At 36.7% G+C, this 22603-nt stretch overlaps 1 protein-coding gene across 3 annotated transcripts in view; it reads left to right on the top strand.

Moving 5' to 3' along the window:
* Window positions 1–18264, top strand: part of ncam2 (neural cell adhesion molecule 2) — a 157368-nt gene extending 139104 nt beyond the window's left edge. Inside the window, exons 13-17 of one of the 3 annotated variants that reach the window (XM_043248035.1) lie at window positions 1367–1486; window positions 1667–1788; window positions 5200–5374; window positions 14288–14492; window positions 16457–18264. In XM_043248035.1, coding sequence (XP_043103970.1) covers window positions 1367–1486; window positions 1667–1788; window positions 5200–5374; window positions 14288–14492; window positions 16457–16571 — 737 coding nt within the window. In that variant the 3' untranslated portion in view covers window positions 16572–18264. Of the gene's footprint in view, window positions 1–1366; window positions 1487–1666; window positions 1789–5199; window positions 5375–7676; window positions 9297–14284; window positions 14493–16456 lie in introns of those variants that run through there. The other 2 variants (XM_043248033.1, XM_043248036.1) reach the window with 2 other exon arrangements.
* Window positions 18265–22603: the final 4339 nt, after the last annotated feature.

Here is a 22603-nt window from a genome sequence, read left to right as displayed (position 1 = left end):
CCATCTGGTACCTCGGGAAAAAATATTTCTGAAAGTTTCTTAATAACAAATATTTTGTAACACTCATATAACACCAAACATCAACCTCTCATTCACTACATGAAATGGCAAAGCGTTGCAAGCTTTCATTCAACACCAAGCTCCAAATATCTTGCACACATTTCAAACTTTATTTAATTAAAAGTGTATGCGTAGATTGATTTCATAGACACATTAAACATATCGAATGCCTGTAAGAAACTATTTTTGAACCTACATATATTTGCTCTAATATCAATGGAATAAATTATTGTCTTTTTAGGAATCCTTACACACCGGAGTGTTCCTTTGTTTTATGCCAAAAAATTAACTTTTGTGAGATGCAGGATACGCGGTCACAAAGGTCATGCTGTGGAGATTCGAGGAGCCACTCAGTGTCCAATTGAGAATGTAAATCAAAAGCTTGTGTTTATTCGATTATCGATTTATGCTGGGAAGGGTCGTTTCGCGACCTTGATGCTGGTGATATCTCTGGACAAGAATTTCTCTGTTCTGTGTTTATTTAGTTAGGGTCTTAGCAGTCCTTTAGACCCATTGTTTATTCAGACCAGTGTTGTCCTCTGGATCACGAATCAGCAGGGGAGCTAATAAACATTTGGTGACGTGGTTGTTAAACAGGAAAGATGTCTGTCTTCTCCTGATTGGATTATATTATCGCTGCTTTGGACCTCTGGGGGAGATGGCTGCAGCTTTCCAGACAGAGAGGCTTCAAGATTCACGATGGTTCACTTCATGACTTTGGTCTATATGTTTATATTATTTATATCTATATATTTAACTTCTTATATAATACACACAGATTCATTTCTGAAGAGCATCATTTCCACTCTTCTTCCATATAATGAAAGTGAAAGGGCTATTAAACTGCAAAAATGAAGGCGAATACCGTAAACATTAAAAACAAGTCCATACATCTTGTGCACTGCATTCTTAGTGTTCTCCTCAAGTGTATATCCCACATCAAATATTTCATTATATGTTTATTACTTTGGCTTAGCTCAAATCCTTCATTACTTCACTACTGTACACACACACACACAAAACACATTACTTAAAAAAAAAAAAACTGGCCAAACTTTTTCAGTTCCTACTGGCCAAACTAGAAGAGTGAGAAGAGCTGTGTGAGATACAACTCCGGTATACATGAACTTACAGCGCTTAAATTGATTTTTCTTTACTCACAACTCAAAGATGGATATTCAGGAACTTTACTGGGGAAATCATTTGAAACCATTTACATGATTTAGATGATCAGTTGGGACTTGGTATGTTTGTTACAATCATTTACATCTCTCTGTATTTATCATTCTCTCTTTTTGTTCTACAGCAGTCGTGTTGCTCACTAACCTTGAGCCCAACACAACCTATGAGGTGAGAGTAGCCGCGGTGAACGGAAAAGGTCAAGGAGAGTTCAGCCGCATAGAAAGCTTTCAAACTCTGCCCATACGTGAGTGACCTCTGCTTTGACCCTTAAATACTGAAGGTTGTGGAGAAAAAAAAACTTTAGCCGTTTCACTATTGCAGCAGCATGTTGCTGCTAACCATTGAGTTAATTTGTAACCAGTTATGAATATGAATGTGTGGACCATTCATACATTATTTTGTCTTTTGTTTGTTTAATATTCAGGAGAGCCAAGTCCCCCTTCAGTTCAGGGTCAACGAGGGGTGGGTAAGGCGTACAGACTTGGTCTAGTCAAGCAGGATGATGGAGGAATGCCCATCCTGGAGTATATCATCAAATACAAAACAGTAAGTGAGCTGAGATACAGCTAGAACACTGAGTATGAGAAGAAAATAATAAGAAATGAATACTTTTATTCAGTTTCAAATTTATCTTTGTTTCATCAAAGAATACTGAAAAACACACATCACATAGTATCTAGACAATTATTAAACAGCATAACTGTTTTCAACAATGATAATAATGAGGGTTTCTTAAGCAAAAAATATTATAAGAATATATATATATATATAATGTAGAATATTAGAATGATTTCTGAAGCATTATGTAACATGAAATAATTTTTTATTTATTTAAAATTGTAGTAATTGTAATTACAATATTACTGTATTCCGTGTAATATTTTTTGAGACCTTATATAAGAACAAATTAATTAAACAACTCTAAACGTTTAAAGTGATTTGAGTTAAATTCTAATGGAAATGCCATCACAGCTCTACAATGTGCCAGCTGTCAAACTGATCCGAATATATAACAAAGGCATTATAGTATCCTCTAAAACAGCATGATTCCTTTGTTGTGCATGAATGAACTAAGTTTGTTGTACTAGATAACTGAACATTATCCTTTTACAACCACATTGATATATTCATGACTTTCACGTGGGGTATTGGTTGTGTTTAGCCGAACAACATGTTACTAATTGAAATGTACTTGGTCATTAACTAGCTGGAGAAAAGCAGCACTAAATGGGATCCTGTGTTTTAGTTTAGTGCGACACTGAGCTGAAATGCAGAGGGTGTTATTCTAGTAAAGACGTGGAGACGAGTGAGCTCATTCAATAATGAGCAGTGAAAAAAACATCTCTTTTTTAAATCCATGCCCCATGTTTATGCACCAGCAGTATAGATAAAATATTGTTTTTTTTTATCACTCATTGGCTAAACTGGTGTGTGTCAGGTATGACGGCATTGAAGTGTTCTCTGGAACTGCTGTTTGGGAAAAAGAGAGTAATGATTGTGGGTGGGTGTTGGAGGGGGCCATGTTTTGGCAAATTACCCTCTTAGAATAATCGGTGTCTTAAATTGTGAAATAAATCAAATTATGGATCTCATTTACTAATAATTGCATTGATTATTTCATATTTGTACACATAGAACTTCTCATTAAAATGTTCCCCTAATTCCACTAATTAACAAAAAAACTAATTAAGAAATTTGTACTTAACCTTTGGATTATAAAATAAAATCAACAACCTCATGGCCCAACCATCTTGAGATAGAGGCTTTTCCTTTACAGCCTTTCATCACTCTCGAATATACTGTATGGTATTCTCTAAAGACAGCGTGCTCTTGTCTGAAAGAAACAAGATCCACTGCCAAGTGTCTCCCTCTCGAAACCAGTTCAAAGACAGTGAACACCTTTAATACAGGAACATATTATGAATCACAGTTCATATGAGTATATCTGCAATGTTTTTTAATGGAGCCTCGCTCCTTGAGCACTTCACCTGCTGTCAGTTCTTATTTGTCCTATTGTAATTTTTTTTTTTCTTTATTTAATTTATTGTAATGTAATACCTAATATCAATTACTCTTACTTAATTCGGAATAGCAAAACCGCCTGTTATGTATGGTATAATGCTCAAATGGCTGTACAGGAAAGGCTCTATTAGGATGAGGATAAAAAGAAATATATCTACAAGGATATAAAAAACATCTATTTAAACATAAGAACACTTTTATTATTGCACTGGTGATGATATTATTATCTGGTTGATCAGTCACATAGAGTGTAACTGCTGAGGTTTAAACAACAGTGAAATATTTTTTCAGAAATATCTTTGTTAATGGCATCAAATTAGACAAAAGACTACCTTGAAGCAAGCGCTGAGACCATAGAGTGCCTATGCTTAACGCTGCACTTTTTCCTTTTTTCTGTTCCTTGTGAATTGGTGTCACTGTTTCACAATCAAAAAGTTTGTTTCCAGATCGTGAGGTTTTCGAGTGTTGGAACACTAGCATGTTTACACGTTCACCACGGCACTCTTTCTTTCTCACACAAGCCTTTGCTTTGTTTTTCCCCTTTTGGGCCTCAGTGTCTCCTCATTTGCTTCATCTCTGTCTGTCTCACTGTGGTTGGTGATGCTTCGCTTCGTCCTCAACCGTAATAGGGTCCGCTGGCGTTTTTTTCCTTATCTTATTTGTACTCTTCTCTTTTTTTTTCTCTTTTTATATCTCTCTTTCTCTCATTTGCTCTGTCTCTGATCGCCTGCGTATGTGGAGGTGAGAACAGGGGAAATGGAGATGTCAGAGCCCGGGGAGACAGCTCGCCTGAGGACTGTCAACATGTGAAAGCCACATTCAACCATTTAGCCTTTAAAGAGCTGAGGCGTTTTCAAAATGTCAAAATATAAAAGCAATGACTTTTTGAAGGCAGCTTGTGTGGGCTTAGTTTCAAAATTTTAGCCGGCAGAACAGCCGGCACACACAAGTGCACACACACACACACACACTGTTTTATATTACGCACAAACTCAGATGCTCTGCAGGCAGGGACACAAAGAGAATAATGGATGCGTTAGAGTGTTTCAGCTGTTTAAGTGTGTGGAAAAGTTTGAAGATTAGAGAAGAGAATCTTTTTTTTTATCTGTTGCTCTTAGAAAAAAGGAGCAGATGGCCTCTCAGGCCACTTTCATCAGCAATTCTGTCATTCACTCTCTTTGTGTGACAATTTGGATGAGAAAAGAGCAAGTATTGGCTTTATACTTTGAGTATAACAATAATGTAATATTTTAGAGAGAGATGGAGAGAACACACACGTTTTGGCTTTATTCTGTGGATATTACCATATCACACATACACAAGTTCATTTTCAAAAGTAAAAAACAAGTTGTTTAGTGTATTGTTTTTTGTTGTAGTTAGCTGTATTAAGTTATAAAATACCTTAATAAAAATAACAAGACAGCAGTTGAATGCACAATGAAAAGCACGAGTTAACTTATTTTGCAAAAAAAAATACAAATGTGTATGTAAATATATTTAATTAGTAAGGTGAGAGAGACTGTGTTAAATTATGAATAAATCACAGCTGAAGGGCATTGTTAGGCATGTTGCAAATTATAAAATAGTTACCACACAATAAAAAAACATTAAAACTAAAAATATATGTATTGAAATTTGTTTAATTCCGTCCTTCCGCTAAAAAATAGTCCGCAAGTGAATGTTCCTAATGAAGCTTAAATAAAAACACAGAATAGCTTATCATCCCCTGCATCATTTACCTTTTAGCACCGTATATGAAATTTTCACACAGAATAGCATTTAGCCACTATTTGCGCACCTGCATGTTCGCATACAATAACAAGTTGTCTTTTTTATTCCTATGTACAGTGAGAACAAATGTCCCCTAAAGCAAACGTTAATATCATATACTCATATGCCTGTGCAAAATGTATAAACACTTGTGGCTTTTTGCAGGATAAAGAAGAGCAGTGGATGACAAAACTGGTTCCAGGTGTGAATGATTTCGTGTTGCTGCAACCGCTCCAGTGGAATACACAGTATGAGGTGGAAATCACTGCACGTAACGTCAAAGGCCTGTCTGAACCCACCTTCGTGAAGTTCTCCATGCCTCAGAAACCTGATATCACAGGTACACGCACTTCCACAAAACACACAGAGTACTCTATCTCTTTTCCATATGACAAATTGAGTCCGATTACCTACAGCACTTCATCACCCACTCACAATATCTATAGCTGAAATTATGTCTCCTATTATAATTATATGCCTTGCTACAGTTCAGCACACTTGCCACCCACCCACGCTTGATAGAGCTTGTGTATCCCACATTTACAATCAAACGTGCAGAGTAACCCACTGTAAACTGTTTCTCTGTCTTAATCAGAAGCGATTTGTCAGTGGAAGCGCTATCTCCCTAAGGGAAAAATGGACAAGAAAGAAATTGCCACTACAAAAATAAACCAATTATGCGTATATGTCTAACTGTCTAGCAGTTAGTGCCTCCATGTCACTGGCTGATTGGCCAAGTGCATTTTGCAGTTGGATCTCTTTTGAAGTCATGTTTTTATAAAAAGGCTTTTAAATATTTGGGTTACTTGGTCCCAATGGGCCTATTGTCAGCATGAAATCACAAATATTCAAGAGTAATTCAGAACCAATATGTAGTCAGTGGGTGGCTCTGTATGGTGCATGGATGAAGGGTAATTTGCTAGAGGCATAATAGTGTCAATAGCTGATGAAGGTGATCAACCAGCCAAAAGAAACTGGCAGAACAGGTCAGGGGAAATGCTTCCAGTTCCCCTATCAGTAATACAGTACTTCTGTTTTCTAATGTGAATATAAGGTTAAAACATTTTAAAGAGGTCTATCGATCACTTGTCAACTCTCAATACTTGTGTTCTTTGTGAGTGGGATATCAGGAAGAAGATCATTTTTCAGCATAAAAAAGCATAACATTTTCTTTTGTTGTGTGCTTAAAATAATGCCTAAATTATAACCATGTGAGCCACATGATCTACTGTAAACAGAAGAGCACATTTTCCATCTAGAAGGAAAAAAAAAGTGGAAATACGTAAAAAAGACCATTTTAAGAGTACTGGTCAAGGTATTGTGTTTGTGGTTTAATAGTACTGGCGGTTTAATTATATGCAAATATGCTGGAAAAACGTGTAAGATGTGGGGGGGGGGGGTTTAACGTTGTAATTTTCTAGCTTCCTGCCACTGTTGATCCCTGGATTTTTTTCATTTATTTGATAGATGTTGGGAGTAGAGGATGTGTAATGGTGTCGATGTAAGCATTTCGCTTTTGAGTGTATGGGGTCCCAGGTTCATATCTAATAACAGTGTTTGTTTTAATGAAGCGAGCAAAACTGCAGCTGTATGTAAGTGGATTTATATTAGGAGATGCAACTGGTGAACACAAAAATGTGACTGTAAGCTATTTCATAAAGTGGTGGAAACAATTACTTCACAATGCCACCATGTACTGCTGGAAGGTAGATAGATAGATAGATAGATAGATAGATAGATAGATAGATAGATAGATAGATAGATAGATAGATAGATAGATAGATAGATAGATCAAGTAACTTATTTTATTTCATTTTATCTTCTTAGTATATGATAAATAAATATGGCTTGCAGTCTGCTATTGGGACAAAATGCCTGTCTTGAAAAATACCATGGTATTGACAGATGATATTTAAATTTAGTTTGGACTTGTCCAATTATATATGAAATATTTCTAGAGACAGTGTCAGTGCATGCATAGGCATACATCAGAGTGTGTGTGTGTGTGTGTGTTGACAGCACTGCCTCTCAGCTGCTTGGATTTACCTTGTTAATTCGATGTCATTTGTATATTCTCTCCCAACTCCTCCTCATCCTTTCCTTTTTCTCTCCCTCTCCGCCTGCACCCCTTCATCCCCACTGGCCCACGCTCTTATTTATAATTCTATTGTGCTTCGTCTCGTTGTTTCACTCTAAACAATCCTGCTCTCCAATTCCCACCTAATGAATTATGCAACGCATTCTGGGCCACATCGCAAATCGCTGGGCTTTTTGTTTTGCAATGAACTGCCACTAAACTTCCCTTTCTGTGTGCCTATAAACACCCTGCGATCTTCTCAATCAAACAAACCTTTACAACGGACACTGGTTTGGACTGCTCGCTCACTCTCCACTCATATGTCAACATTATTGTGGCATTCATCCCTGTTTATTTCCCGACCTGCACCCAAATAATCGGTTTGTCATTTGCACTCTTGTAATCATCTTTTCTATTAACTCGCCGCTGTGGTGTTGTGAATAAACTGCATTTCATTCTCTGGCGTGACCTTCTGTGTGCGTAACCATCCTGTGCTGGCTCCACGCACGTACTGTATGTCTTTCCCTCTTCCTTCCCGTTCCCTCTCCCCTCCATCTCATTGCAGATCAGTGTTGCGAGCCCCCTCTGACCGGACGTGGACACCCCAATGTGCAGCCCATCCATGCGGTGAACGTCTTCGGAGCTTCTCTATCACTGTTGCTGTGCTTGTGTCTGTGTTGACATTGCTCCATCTTCACCTATCCTGGAAATGAGCCCAAAAGACTAAGCCAGGGACTTTTTTTTTTTTTTTGCCCCCACCAATGGCTAGCCGTGTTCATTGCCCCTTCTGGTGGCGTTATTGTCCATGCTTGTGAGATGATCTCACTGTCCTGGCCACCTTCCATGCCAAAACCAACCTCTTTGTTCTTAAAGGTCTTGCACATTATTACCAAGAAAGGAAGAGGAAAAACCAAGTGGCTAATTTGTTCTCTACCTGTAACAGTAGCAATCCGACCCCGAGTTTTGTGTTTAATGAGCTCCTTTTTGCTGGTGTTTACAAAGAACAGTATAAGCCACCAGCATGAGGGCTTTTCCATCTTCTGTGCATCCACAGGCTCTTTTGTTTTGGTTTATTATGACTATGGGAAATGTCAGCAGTTGCATCGCTTGAGAGAATGCATTTAATGATGTTGCTGATACGCGCACACAGAGATATACAACGCAGCACTCATTAAATGGAGTCAAGTAGGATTTCAAATTGATATGACTTTTAAACACTGGTATCATAAATCAAACAGGCCGACTTTCTGTTACCCGTAATATGAGAAACATAAAACAAGGTTTCTCTCTCCCACTGAGTCAAAATATAATGCACATTAATTTTCATTCTCTGGGTACACCTCTGGCAGAGATGTTGTCGTGCTACTTTATTGTATATTCTCAGTATTGATGAGGAACAACATGAGTAACTGGAATCATGCGCAGGCTGTGAATATGAAAATTTACATAGAATGTTGCTGCCGTGAAGGAGATGTAGTATATGAATACAGTGAATTAAGCTAACAGTCATTGTTACATGTAATTGTACAGGACTAAAATCAGGTCTACACTACCATTCATGAGTTTTGGGTCAGTAAGACTTTTAATAAAGGCTGCATTTATTTGATTAAAAATACAGTTAAAAAAAAATCTATATTGTGAAATATTATTACAAGGGTTTTTTTGTAATGGTTTCTGTATTTATATATTTTAAAATGTAATTTTTTTCTTTCTTGGCAAAGATGAAATATGAGCATCCATTACTTCAGTCCTTAATGTCACATAATCCTTCAGAAATTATAAAAATATTTTTTTAAAGATACTTGAGGTAATAGAATGTTTAAAAAATGCATTTATGCATATATTTGCAAGTTTTTTTGTAACAACATAAATGTTTTTTGTTTCCCTTAGCTGATAAATTTCTTTAAAAAGAATCTTACTGACCTTAAAACTTTAAATGGTAGAATGGACATGCTTTACTTTTCTTGACTTTCTGTGTGCAGGATTGCTATCTTGATTTGAAGTGGTGTGCTGTAGGTTTACTCTTTATTTATTTTCTGTTATCAGACGTATACATTTTAAGATCCATCAAATGTGAATTGCATAACAATAGATTGTGCTTTTCTCATGCAACATGTTTGAAGAAAATGTTTGAATTCATGTCAAAAGTAGCATAGAAATCTGTCAGCATTTCTTAAATAAACCAGCTTGCTCTGATACAATAATTATAGCCTCTTAACTCAGATTCCAAACACTAATCATGGTTTATCCTTGTACCACTGAACCAGTTAATGTAGAACACTGACACATAAAGCAGTTTGTGTTCATAATCTAGTTTATCACACAGGGTCAAATGCAAAAGCATTGAATTATCTGAATCCTTATCTTGCACATAATAGCTTGAAATATTGACTAGTAAAGCAATGAAGGAAAGATAAACATATTGAATGGGTCTTTGTCAATGCTGAAGGGCTATTTAGCAGAATTACTAATGACAAGTTCCCTATTTTTTAACCGAAGCAATGAAAACAGGTATTAGTGATTGATCTTAAGTTTGTAAAAGGCGAGATGACTCTGATTCTTATCATGTCTTTTTTCTCCTTTTGGAAAGGTATTGAGTTTCTATAAGGAGAAAACACATTCCTTGGTGTAATGTGTTTAGTTGCAAACGGTCAATAAGTTTTGAAGTTCAAAGCATGGAATCACAATTAGGATTCCATAATGTTTTGCGGTTGGGAATTGTAAAATTTTATCATTGTACGTTGTAAAAAAGGTGAGAGGTTTTAATATCCTCATGGCATACCTGACCTAATTAAGACAATCATAAATCAATGGGAGTCAGGTCAATGGAGGCTATTAATCTTGATCATCTCTACGTGCCGCCTTCTCTATTCTCTCATTACACAGCAATAGAACATTGCGTTTCATTTATGGGCATGTCAAAAACCTCAATACTGTTCTCGTTAAAAGAAAAGGTCTGAAACCAAGTCCATTAAAGCCCTTATTTCTTAATGTGGCTTGACTTCTTATAAGATTAGAATGGCTTTTTGTTGACGGTTCCAGCTGGAAAAGATTCCAGCAAATGAAAATGGACCTGTTGTTTTACTGCTGTCCATTACAGCTGATCGCACCGACCATAAATAATCTTTTTTGGCTTCAAGAAGAGAAATAAGCAAAGTCCATCTATCTAGCCAGAGTACAACCATTTATTCTAAAGCCAGGTGTATGAAGTTATAAATCAAAGGGTATCAGACATATCCTTAAATAACACAAGTAATAATGTGTCTCCAAATACAGAGAAAGGAAAAACATTGCAGAGAATTTTAAAAATGTGTATTTTGCTGAAGATACAAAGCCATTCAGGGCTAAAACTGCATGAGGGTGAGTACACGATGTCATTATTGCATAAAAATTTTATTAAGATGTTCGTTGAAAAACATAAAGAACAACATTCAGCAGCAAAATTAGATCAGAGCCTCTATTTTAAATGTGAAAATCATTGACATTTATTTAGAATTATGTGATGTTCGCACATAAACAACTAATGAAACGGTTAATGTAATGTTAATTTTCACCATTGCACGACAAGCATCATAGAGAATTCTATTAAAGGTATGGAAAAGTGACGTTTAATTGGTGCCACTTGACACCCATTTCATTCGTTCTGACCCATCAGTCTAACCTCATGCTGCGCAAAGACATCTTTGCCACTGATAATGGCTATCCTGACGGCAGTCGGTCTATTAATCGTTTAACGGCTAGAGGGTCCCTTCTGCTCGTCAAGCGTAGCGTCTTAATGAACGTCAGAGTCTTTAAACCATCATTATGGAGTCATGCTTGGCTTGTGTCCTCTGTGTAGGTAGTGCAGGGGTTGCTGGGCCGGCATAGGGTGAGCAGAGGAGGAGGGGGGAGTCTTAAACTTGAGACCTTTTCCATAATGGCCAAAGCTTTAAATTACCTCAGGACTCCAGAAGGAAGTTTTTCAGCCTGAAGATAAGAAAACTGTCTCATTTTATGGAGTGCTCTTTGGGTTTTATGGGTTGATTAGTAAAAAAAAGGGTCCAAACTGTCACTGGTCAGCTCAACGTTTTCACTTCACACAACCCAGAAAGCTATAAAATTGGTTTTAGGTGGTTTTAGGTGGGCTAGGTGGGTACTTTTGCCATTTATTAGCTTGTAACAAAATACAGTTTTTTCATGGCACAGCTATGTAATACAGTTGGCGAAACATTTGCTTTGCTGTTCATGGGGGTATCATTTCCACAGCATTTTACTATCTAAAGTCACACGGTACTGACTAACAACAAAAGACATGTTTGTCGAGTTTGGTCAGATGAGTGTGTTACCCCGTTGCCATTTGTTGGTCGTTGCTTGGTTTCATGGCATGAATTGTGAAGTCTTGGAATGTCTATGAAAGAACATACTGTACTCTGGTGATTGTCAGAATTGATCTTTGTCTGCTGGCCTTAAAGCGTCCTTAGAAGATATTTACTTTGGATTGACTGATTTGCATTCTCTAGACTTATCCTCATGTGACATTTAAGTTATCGTGAAATTGCATTTGCAACCCTATTTTCTTATTTAAATTATTGCATTTTTCAGTCAAGCTAAATTTTAAATGAAAGAAAAGCAGGGTGGGAATTTATTTTGTACATCAGAAGTTGGTTCAGTCATGAAAAGTGATTTCTGCATCAAAGAGTTGAAGAAGTTGGGATTGATAAAGTCAACCCAGAGGTGAATGTCATTTCAGTAATGGAGAAAGTTCTTATTTTGTCATTAAAGATTACCATGCTTTTTTTTTTTTTTTTTGCTGGAATAAGCAATAATGATAAATTACAATGAAACCAAGACAGGTATTATAGGAGAAATAAGATCTGTTTTGACTTTTTTTTTTTGACATTTTAACCTAAAGTGGCATAGTCCGCAATACACATTTTTTTATATTTTAACAGGTTATCAGGAATCACATCATCCATATATATATATATATATATATATATATATATATATATATATATATATATATATATATATATATTGTGTGTGTGTCTGTATGTGTGTGTGTGTGTGTGTGTGTGTATTAACACCATTTCTGTTTGATTACACTTGAGAAAATGTAATATAATCAAACTATAAGGGTAATGACTGTAGCACATTGAATAAGAGGCATTACTTGTTCCTGTCATAGCGCATCAAATGCATTTGCCAAACATTTACGGGGCTATTCACAATGCTAGGGTGTAATTTCCATGGTATTTTACTATAATCTGAAACCCCCTCATAACAGATTTACTCTGGTTTGACTGAAGTCTATTTTTAAAACCCCTTTCTGTCTCCAGCTTTCAGCATTTATTGGTGTTGTAAGTGCAGAGGTAAGTGTTTGAATGATTAAGCGGCGCAGCTCAAAGGCTGAGGGATATACAGTACTTCAACCTTGAAGAGAGTGCATTAAAGGGGTCTCAAGCGCTCCTGCTGCCTGTACTTCACGCTGGAAGTTTTTCCATGTAAAAGTGTTCCAAACTAGAAAACCATGTTTCTGTTTAAGCCCTACTTAGTCATGTATCAGCGTGACACAGCCATTAAGTCCCACACATGATTACAAGCTTCATTACCCTGTCAATCATCTGCTGGGATCCCACCCACAGACCTCCCTTCAGTCCAGACACAATCAATCGAGCTTGAGTTATTGCTTCTCATTGCTGAGTCTCAATCACCGTTCGTACTTAATTAATTGAGTGCGTTGAACTCAGATGCGGATGGATCACGCCCATTTGTGGAACTTCAGGATAAGTGATATTAACGAGATGCTAAATTGAGCTTCTAATGATGTTATAAATCAACAACAAATCAGCTATAGGAGCGGGGACACATTTCTCAGGGAGAGCAAGGCACAAGATGGTGAAAAACAGATGTGTTGGCTGATAAGTCACAGTGGAGGTGGTCATGCATCAAAAGTAAAATCATACCAGGGTCAATTAATCTGAGATTTTTGAGAGCAGCTTGTTCATGTATGAAGCGATAAGCTGTTGCATGGAGACATTGGAAATGGTCAGACTGTCTTAATGGAAAAACAATCTTCCTAATATGAAGTTTTGAGGTCATAATCGCATGGCTTAAATAAACAATTATAAACACGCTTTCCAGAGTAGACTGTTGGGGTAGTTTTATGGTTGACTAAGTAAGTTCACGTATATTTGCAAAGTTTCTGATAGTCAGTATGTTGTGGGCCCGTCAAAATAAAGTGTTTGAAGATATTAAGCAGACAGTCTACTAATAATCTAATGACTGCTAGTTGACGTACTTACAAAGTTACTTACGTAGGTAGGCTATCAAAATAAAGCATTATTTTTTTTTTTTTTAGCTATTTTATTTTTACATAATCTGTTTTCACTTTAAAGTTTGAATAAAAATTTTGGACATGTTATTGTGTTATTATACATGTAATTTTATATATATATATAAAATATATATATAAAATTTTATATATATATATATATATATATATATATATATATATATATATATATATATATATATATATAATTTTTGTTTAACATTTGTATAGTTATTTTACACTGCAAAACCTGCAATCTACCTGATTTAACCCCTGAAAAGAGTAGCTTTGCTGATGTAAATGTATGTCTTTAGGCTGATTCATTGATGCTAAATAATAATTCTGCTTTGAGTAAAACCAGACAGCTACTGAATTGCTCAGTGGTCTTTTCTGTTTAGTATGTCTGTCCTCGTCCCTTCTAACATGTGTCATTTCTCTCACTCGGATACCCTGTCACTTTGTCCAGATCAAACCACAGACTTCTGGGATGCTTTTGCTAATGGTGATGCTACTTTAAACAGCGTGTGTGATTGATGTCTTTAGAGCAAGATGTTCCTTTAAAATGGATGTTTTCTTTTGAATAGCTTTGCAGACTAATTTCCTCATGCAAGGTCTTTTCAGTTTAAAAATGTCTCCGAAGTTGTATCATGTTAAAGATAAACTCAATGCAAACTTAAATTAGATCAGGTACCTACATTTAGTGCATTATTTGTTGATGATTGTTGTTATATTATGTTTTTTTATTTTATTTTGCACTGTTGAACTCTGAATTTTTGTCTCTGACATTAGAAAATAAGCACAGAGAGAGTGTTGTTTCGTTGAGGCGCATCATTGATGGTTTTGTGTGCTTCCTGTCTCAGCAGATTCGCTGTTCAGCGGCCTAGGCCTGGGCGCAGTGGTTGGGCTGGGGTTAGCTGGCCTACTGCTGCTGCTCGTGCTAGTGGACGTCAGCTGCTTCTTCCTGCGCCAGTGCGGCCTGCTCATGTGCATCACCCGCAAGCTCTGCAGCAAAAAGACAGCTACTAGCGGCAAGAGCAAAGAGCTAGAGGAGGGCAAAGCTGCCTACCTGTGAGTATCACTTATTTATATAGCCTTTTAAAAAAAAAATACAGATTGCATCAAAGCAGGTTTACAATATAAAATAGGAAAACAGTGTGTAATAATGCAATATTCAGTGATGTCATCGTCCAGCTAAGTTCATTATAATAAGAACAATAACATAAAAGTAAGCTTTAAACTAGTGCTATCAAATGATTAATGATTAAAATATTTTTTTTTATTTGCATAATACACGTGTATACTGTGTATATTTATTATGTATATATTAATACATATACAGTATATATTTTGAAAATAATTAAACATCTATATTTATAATTATATAATTTGTATGCTGAATAAATATATTTAATATATAAACCATGTTTTTCTGAAATGTTTGTGTATTTATGTGTTTACATAATTAGCACTTCTTTAAACCTTACACTGTTTGTCATCAGTTGCCAGCAAGACATGTTGCAACACAAAGTCCTCAAGTTAGCCAGAAAGATACAGGTGTGACATGGCAACGGTTGAACAGTAGCGTTTAACGAGTCTTTATCTCTGGAGCATGTCCGTCAAAGTACTTAGTGTACAGTCAGTTTGTTGATTATGAATCACTGATGTGACTTATGCAATTTATGGTTTATTGCTTGATGAATAATCTATGTGTTTTTTTTTTCCATCTGGCTAGTGTCTTCACAGCTTCTGACACATTTCCTCTGTAGACTTTGTCCTTTGGTTTGCAGGTTGACAGATCTGTAGTTATGCAGCACCAATCTGGGTCTATCCCAGCTGGTAAAACTCCTGTCAGGTTTACTTGGCTAAAAGTTCAAAGAGATTAAGGCCTGTGATTGTCTTCAGCTCTGATAACAAGCAGCACGGCTTTGATGTTCTAGACTAGTGCGCTCTTCTAATATGCGCACTATACTTACCCAAAGGCACCGTCCTAGACTTTAATAATGTTATTAGAGTGATGATCCCAGTGAACAGAGACTGGTTCCTTTCTAGTATCATCCTAGGTAATGAAGAGCCACACAGGGGTCTTTGAGAACGCACAGACATGACTGCGTGTCACAGTGCTCAGAATAACACAAATAACCCATAAAAACCACACTCTAGGTTTATAAATGTGACATTAGAGATAACTTAAAATATACTTTTTACTTCAGTAATGGGATTCCTGAGTGAAATGGGCTTTGCGGGGAGGGGAGGTCGGATTGTGAGAAACATTTTTGTTGTTTTTACCCAGGTTTGATGGGTTAGAATTGAAAAAGCTGTTAAAGTGGACTGAGAATAATTGCATAAAAGTCATTAATTTTTGGTTACAGGTTTCAATGATTAACCTGTTTCTTAGAAATAGCATGCGCTGGTCATTCAGTGCCAAAAGGGTTGGTTCACCATATGATAATTCTTTCAAAATTGACTCGATATTGTGTACATTTTAACAAAAAAGATCAATTTCAAATGTAAATATAAAAAACAATGTATCATGGTGAACAACCATTTTTAACATTAATAAGTAACAAGTAGTCCTTGTTTAAGCAGCAAATCACCGTATTAGAATGATTTCTGAAGATGCATGTGACCTTGAAGACTGAAGCAATGGCTGCTGGAAATTCTGATTTGCTATCACAGGAATTTAAATTGTAATAACATTTCAGAATATCACTGTTTTACTGCAACCTTTGATATACTTGTTCAGCATAATATTGTATTTTCACAAAACATTCAAAATGTGTTTGTGTAGTTCAGTGCTTGGTGAAAACCTGAGCCCAGACATGTCAGTAGTTCAAAAAGTTTATGAATTCAACCAAACAAATCGACCTGTGGTGACAAATGGACTGAAAGTCTGAAGTCTGACAAAACACCCTAAGTCTCAATTTTAGCCTCAGGGGGACCCACAGTATCCAGTTGTTAATTAAAAAATGTTTTTGTCAACCCTGTCAAACTGACCACTGTGCACCTGTCTTTCTGTCGCTTTTTTTCCACAGGAAATTGCCACTAAAAGAGGAAAACGGTAAGGAGACGCTGAAACCAGACACGATCGAAATCAAAGTTCACGGTGACAACAGCCTACACATGACACAGGAGGACAGTAAAGCATAATGGAGGCCCTGCTATCCTCTAAAAGAACATGCAAAGTGAGCCACCCGGAGACCAACAGCAAGCAAACTAATGAGAATACAAGCAAGAACACGCCAACCAATTGTAAGATCTTTTGTTAGAGACTCGTCGTCGGGGTATCAGAAGAGGCCACGCGATAACTGCTTTGTGAAACATTTTTCGGAGGTTGCCGCTCAACAAACAGGCTCCTGTTTATTTGTGCTTGTTCTTGCTTGTTTTGGGCCTTTTTTGGGAGGGGGTTGTTTTTTTGTTTTTGTTTTTTCAAGGCTTTGCTGTTGCTTTGAGTCTGATTCTTTGTTACTTGAAAAGGTGGGTTTACCCCGTAAGCTTCATGTTTTCTCTTGCTCTCTCATCCTCTCTTTCTTTGGGATCCGGCTGTTGCACCTTTCCAGTGTGGTTGCTCAAACATTGCTTTTTAATGCGGTACGCGTGGAAATCCCCCACCTCTCTTTGCGGTCCGTGTTGTAGTTTTGGGTCACTGTTTGGGTAACGTGTTTATTTTCTAGCCTTTTTCCCACTATATGTCTCGCCCAAATGCAAAGAAATTACAGAATGCTCAGTATTAAAGCGAGGATCAACCACACTTGACCTCAAACTGAGTAAATGGTACATGGTTGGTCCCGGTATTGAGCGCTGATACATGCCCAACTCTTCGGCTTGAACGATGAATTTCTCATAGATTACAAGTGTTTTTGTGGATGAAAATATGTCCTCGTTTTAAACGCTATTGTTTCAGAGTCAAAGGAGCATAGTATGAGTCATACTTTCATGTCAAGATATTTCGGAAACAAAAAAAAAGAGTGCATTTCCTTTAGAAGCGTGTGAAAGTTTGTAAGTGGGTGCATCTGAGCATGGACGTGTTGTCTTTGGGGTGTTTGGATGCGTGTACTAGCGAGCATGGAGTGTAGAAAGAGAGGGACATGTAAAGAAAGTAGAGGTTGCCGAGTTTTACGTGAATATAAGGAAAACATTATAAATACCTATTCAAGTACATCAATGTAAATATACTTGTATTTCTTTGGAATGTTTCAAAAGCAGAAAAAAATATGATTCATTCCAGGTTCTGTCTTAGTGTCGCACATGACTGATTATGAATTATGTTTATCGAAATTGGCTGTCTCTCAAAAATGATACCGTGTCCAACAGACTGAAAGATCTCAAGAGGCAAAGAAGGACAGATGCCCTGGAAACTGGGTACAGATGCATCACAGAGGTATCGCTATAAAATGAGCTTTTTGGAAATCAAATCCATGCCATTTATGGATCTTTTAAAAGACGACGCTTTGGTTGTATGAGAGAGGAGGGGTTTGCCGGTGAACAAGATCTTAGTGTTGCAATAACATGGATGGGAATGGCATACTGCTTAGACGCATGCTCATTTTACCAGTCAAGAGTTTCAGGATTAAGATCCATGAGGTCTTGAGATCCATGTTCATGTTCACTTTAGTTTGGGCCAACAAATTTATCCCAAAAAAAGTTTTTTGCATTATTTCAGCATTGTGTTTCATATACACCTGGCTCTCCACATTCAGCGCAATAGAACATTGTGGAATGTTGCCCATTTCTTTTCAGCAATCTAAAGGGAGCACTCCATAAGCCCAACTGTACTTGTGGAATTCTTGTAATCCAGTGTAATTTTTCTTCTGTAAATAAAAGTGTCCCAATATAAAAGTTATTTGGACTCTGCTTTTCTAGGCATAGCACGCATTTGTGTGTCAGATCACTTGTCATAGCCTATAAAAATAACAAGAAAAGGCTGTGTTCCAAAACATAGCAAGCTGTCAACAGCTAGTACTTTCAGGCTTCATGAGTTGCTTATCAACAAAGATTGGCAGTAGAGGGTGGACATCTTTTGGCTAACTTCTTAGGCATTGCATTCATCATACTGTTTTTTTTTTTATTTATTATAATTCATTGCACATACTGTATATATGTCTATCTATCTATCTATTTATCGATCTATTTACACATTGGCCAAGTCAATATTTTTTAATTTTAATTTTAAGTTTTAATGTAATAGTTATATGTAATTTTATTTTAGCTTTATTTTAATTAACAAATTACCAAAGCAGCAAGCATAGCAACATGGAAATAAAGTTTTGAACCTCTTATAAACTTTGTTTTAAGTGCTGTGACACACTGATGAGTTGCTGTTGAGCATTCCAAGAAAGTCATTAGTGAGGGTCTGTTTCTGGTAGTATTGAAAAGCATCCTAAGAAAGTCATTAGTATGGGTCTGTTTCAGTTAGTATTGCCGTGTGGGCATTAGACAGCAAGAATGCTCACTAGGTTTTGGAACACAGCCACTGGATATGTGGTGTGGGAAATGAATGTATTTGAGATTCAATGGTCCTTAAAGGTTCTTGTCCTTGTCCTGGATCCAGTGACCTGTGGAATTGGAGAACCAGAATGGCTGACCACGTTTGAAAGAAACCATCCACGTTTCCTTCGGGGTTCCTGCTGTGTGCTGCACCTTGAAGTGTAAGTACTGGAGAGCAAGTACATATTCACTCGGGCATTAGTGTCCTTGGCCTTGGCTTTCCACTGAACACACATGGTCTGTAATCAGGGTGAACACTGTAGATAATGGCTGCCCAACTGAGAATAGTTTTGAGGGTGCAGACTGCGCTTTCCGTAATGATTCATTCAACCCTCTCAGGCTTTCCTAAATGGGTCTGATATGATGAATGAGCAGATAAAACGTTCAGCCCATGGCGTTTTTGAATCCAGCCAACCCTATGCAAGCTTATTTGTGACGTTTTATGGTTAACCTGAGACAGTTGCTTAACCTTCTTACTAGCCCCGAGGTTATGTTAGTCAATTCAAAATCTAGTCCGACTCACAAACAACCCAGTGGGGAAATCTGGAAAGTTTAGAAATGAAATGAGTTTGGCCAACATTTGAGACCATAAAGAAATCTTGCCTTAAGGTTCAATTGTTGATGTGTGAATTAACAGGAGCAGAATCTGTCATTTCAATAAAAATCTGCGTGATTTGGAATTTCATGTGAGTGTGTGTAGATTTCACAACAGGTTCAAGTAAGTCATGCAGATTTGCGATGTCGCAAATGTCATGTAATGTCAAGTGGGAAGCTTTAATGCCATTTTTGGCACATTTTCAATGTGAGAAAACTGTTGCAGTTGTATGCATAATGTCTAGTGCTGAGAAAAAAGTATTTGCCCCCATATTTATGGTTCTGCTAAGGTACACCTCAAAGTTACATAATTTATCTGGAATAACAAAAAAAAATCTTTTAGAATATCTATTTCTATTTTAGAACCATGCTATTACAATCTAAACCTGACCACAAATTGAAAACAAATTAGGGCCCTGTATGTTAGCTGAAGTTAGCTATCTGTAGTTCAATTATTAAAAGGATATAATAGGATATATTTTTTAACTTAGTAATAATTTAAAGGGACGGCATATGTCATGAAACTATCATAAAAACTTGACATGGAAGATAAGTCGTTACATTACTAAAATAATCACAGAATTGACATTTTTGGGTGAGCTAGCCTTTGTACTGAATGCCTTAGACTTTTTTCTCCAATGTAATAGGTTTCATACCGCAGTCAGTTGACTCAAAATGGCATCAGTTGGAGAGCTTAAAAAACTTCTGTGGTCTCAAATGACCCTGTAACATTTTAAAGAGTGAATTAGGAACCAATCCCTACAATTGTTTTGGTTAATTTCAAGACAACTGTCAAGATATCTCCCTTCTATTCCCTCCACTCTCACTGGCAGCCGGGGAATTAGAGCTAGATTACGATGTTTATTTGTATTGTGTTTCTCTTTAGCTGAAACTGTCGTTATTGCTTCTGTTGTTAATGCGTTTCAACCACAGACATGCCTTAAGGGAGTTCTCGATAACAGCCTGGACATAGTGCTGAGTAAATAACATAAGGCTACAAACATTTGCTTTGCTTTTACTGCTGTTTTAAATGGGTTTGCTTTTGCTCTAATTACATTCTTGCCTAATGTAATTAGCTTAAAAAGAAACAAACGAATACCTGTACCTAATTACATTTATAATTGATTTTTTACAAGCATTTAAGAAAATTGTCATTTTGAATAAATAGTTATTTTAAGCAACGTTTTAACATTCAAATGACAAAGCAGGCCATAAAATGACAGCACAATGTAAAAACAAGCAATTTGTTTGTCCCTGTTTTTTGCAGCACTATGACAAAAGGACTTATTACTATCATTGGGACCCAGTGTGAATGACTAAACATAATGACAGATGATAGCAATAATGATAAAACCTTTGAGGGCTTTACTGGGCGGAAGCTACTACATCACCTATATTGCTATTTTTATTATGTATTAGAGGTGATTCAAATATATGAATGATATGATTTAACAATAACCTTTCTTGACCCAGCATTTACTTAATGTATTCCTCGCTTACTGACTACATAAATCATGTTTATATGGCCAGATTTTATCCGTTTATGGTCACAGCGTTTGTTCGGTTTGAAATTGATCCGTTTGGAAAGATTTATGGGGATATTGAACTTAATTTGTCACTCAGAATTGAAAGAGTCAAAGATCTAAAAAAAAAAAAAAAAAAAAAAACCATGCATGATTTATTTTCCTCACAGTCTTATTTTTCTGAAACGCCCGCAAAGACAAGCTTGCATGCTCATATTAAGAGAAAGTTCTGATGTAAAACGCGAGACTGGAGAGCCATGCTCTGCGAACAAATCCCTGGCTAAGAGTGAGGGCTGCAGAACGCCTTTCGTAATCTGCACACAACCAGAATCTTCCTGTGAAGTCAGCCACTGTTTTTGAGACATCCTACTTAAGATAAAACAAGGGCGTGCAACTTCCTGAAAGATTATGAGTCATCCTTTAACATCCCTTTCCTATAAAAGCAAGCATGCAAACTTGCATGCACACACACCTGAATTTATTCTTAAAGCAGTGAACATGTGAAGCGTTGCAGGAAACCTTGCAGACTTCAGTGAGCAAATCCTGCAGTAAGCCTGTTGGCAGGTGCTCCTCCTTCCTAATCTGCCCGCTCTCAGAATCTCCCATGATGCCACGGGTTGCTCGGCACACCTCCTCACCTGCGATAAGACGCGCCTGAGGGACATACTGAGATAAATGCTTAATAATTAAAGAGATGGAGAGGCGTGTCAAGGGCTCCGTGCGGTTAATGCCTCACAGGCTGCGAGGATGAGCATCTCAGAAAGAGCCAGAACACGGCTCTCTCAAACAGATGGGACAGGCTCCTTTCATTCTCCCTCTGTCTCTCTATGCGCTCATTCATCTCTCTGTCTTTGTGGGTTTCAGACATTACCATCTGATCTTACTTTCCTAAAATTAGTTTTATATATCAGACTAGAAACATGAGTAGATTAACCTTGTTTTGAATGTCTGCAGCTAGTGTTTGATCTTCAAAAAAACATTGAAATATATAGGATTTGGCATTTTTTTTATGCTCATCAAGGCTGCATTTATTTAATCAAAAATTTATTAAAAACAGTAATACTGCTCAATATTATTTCTATTTGAAATAACAATTTTTTTCTCCTTTAAAATAAACATTTCACATTTAATTTATTCCAGTAATGTGCAAAGCTGATTTTTCAGCAGTTATTATTAGTGTCATGTGATCCTTCAGAAAACATTCTAATATTCTGTGTTTTATATTTATATATTTATAATGGGTTTTTTTTATATACTTCTATGATCTGTAAAAGCACATAATGTTTAAGAGAGATTATTTTTAACCAAATACTTTCACATTTGATCAATTCAGCCTCCTTGCTGAATCAAAGAATTAATTTTTAAAAATTATTTAAAGAGGCACATGAGACATGAGACCTTTGCACTGCTACAATCTTGTAATTTCAAAGGTTAAACTTGAAAGAAAAGTGTTTTATTTGAAAAAATACCCAAATCATTGTTATCCTCTTCATTGAGACCTGCTAGGCACTAAATGTCAGTTAGTGTCTGTTAATAATAAGCCTTGGGATTATCAGTAATGAAGTGTATGATTGAAGT

Source organism: Puntigrus tetrazona, chromosome 9 (genome assembly GCF_018831695.1).
Source record: "Puntigrus tetrazona isolate hp1 chromosome 9, ASM1883169v1, whole genome shotgun sequence".
Taxonomy (NCBI): domain Eukaryota; kingdom Metazoa; phylum Chordata; class Actinopteri; order Cypriniformes; family Cyprinidae; genus Puntigrus; species Puntigrus tetrazona.
Note: the sequence above shows the minus strand (reverse complement) of the source record. Positions and strands in the feature narration are given on the sequence as shown.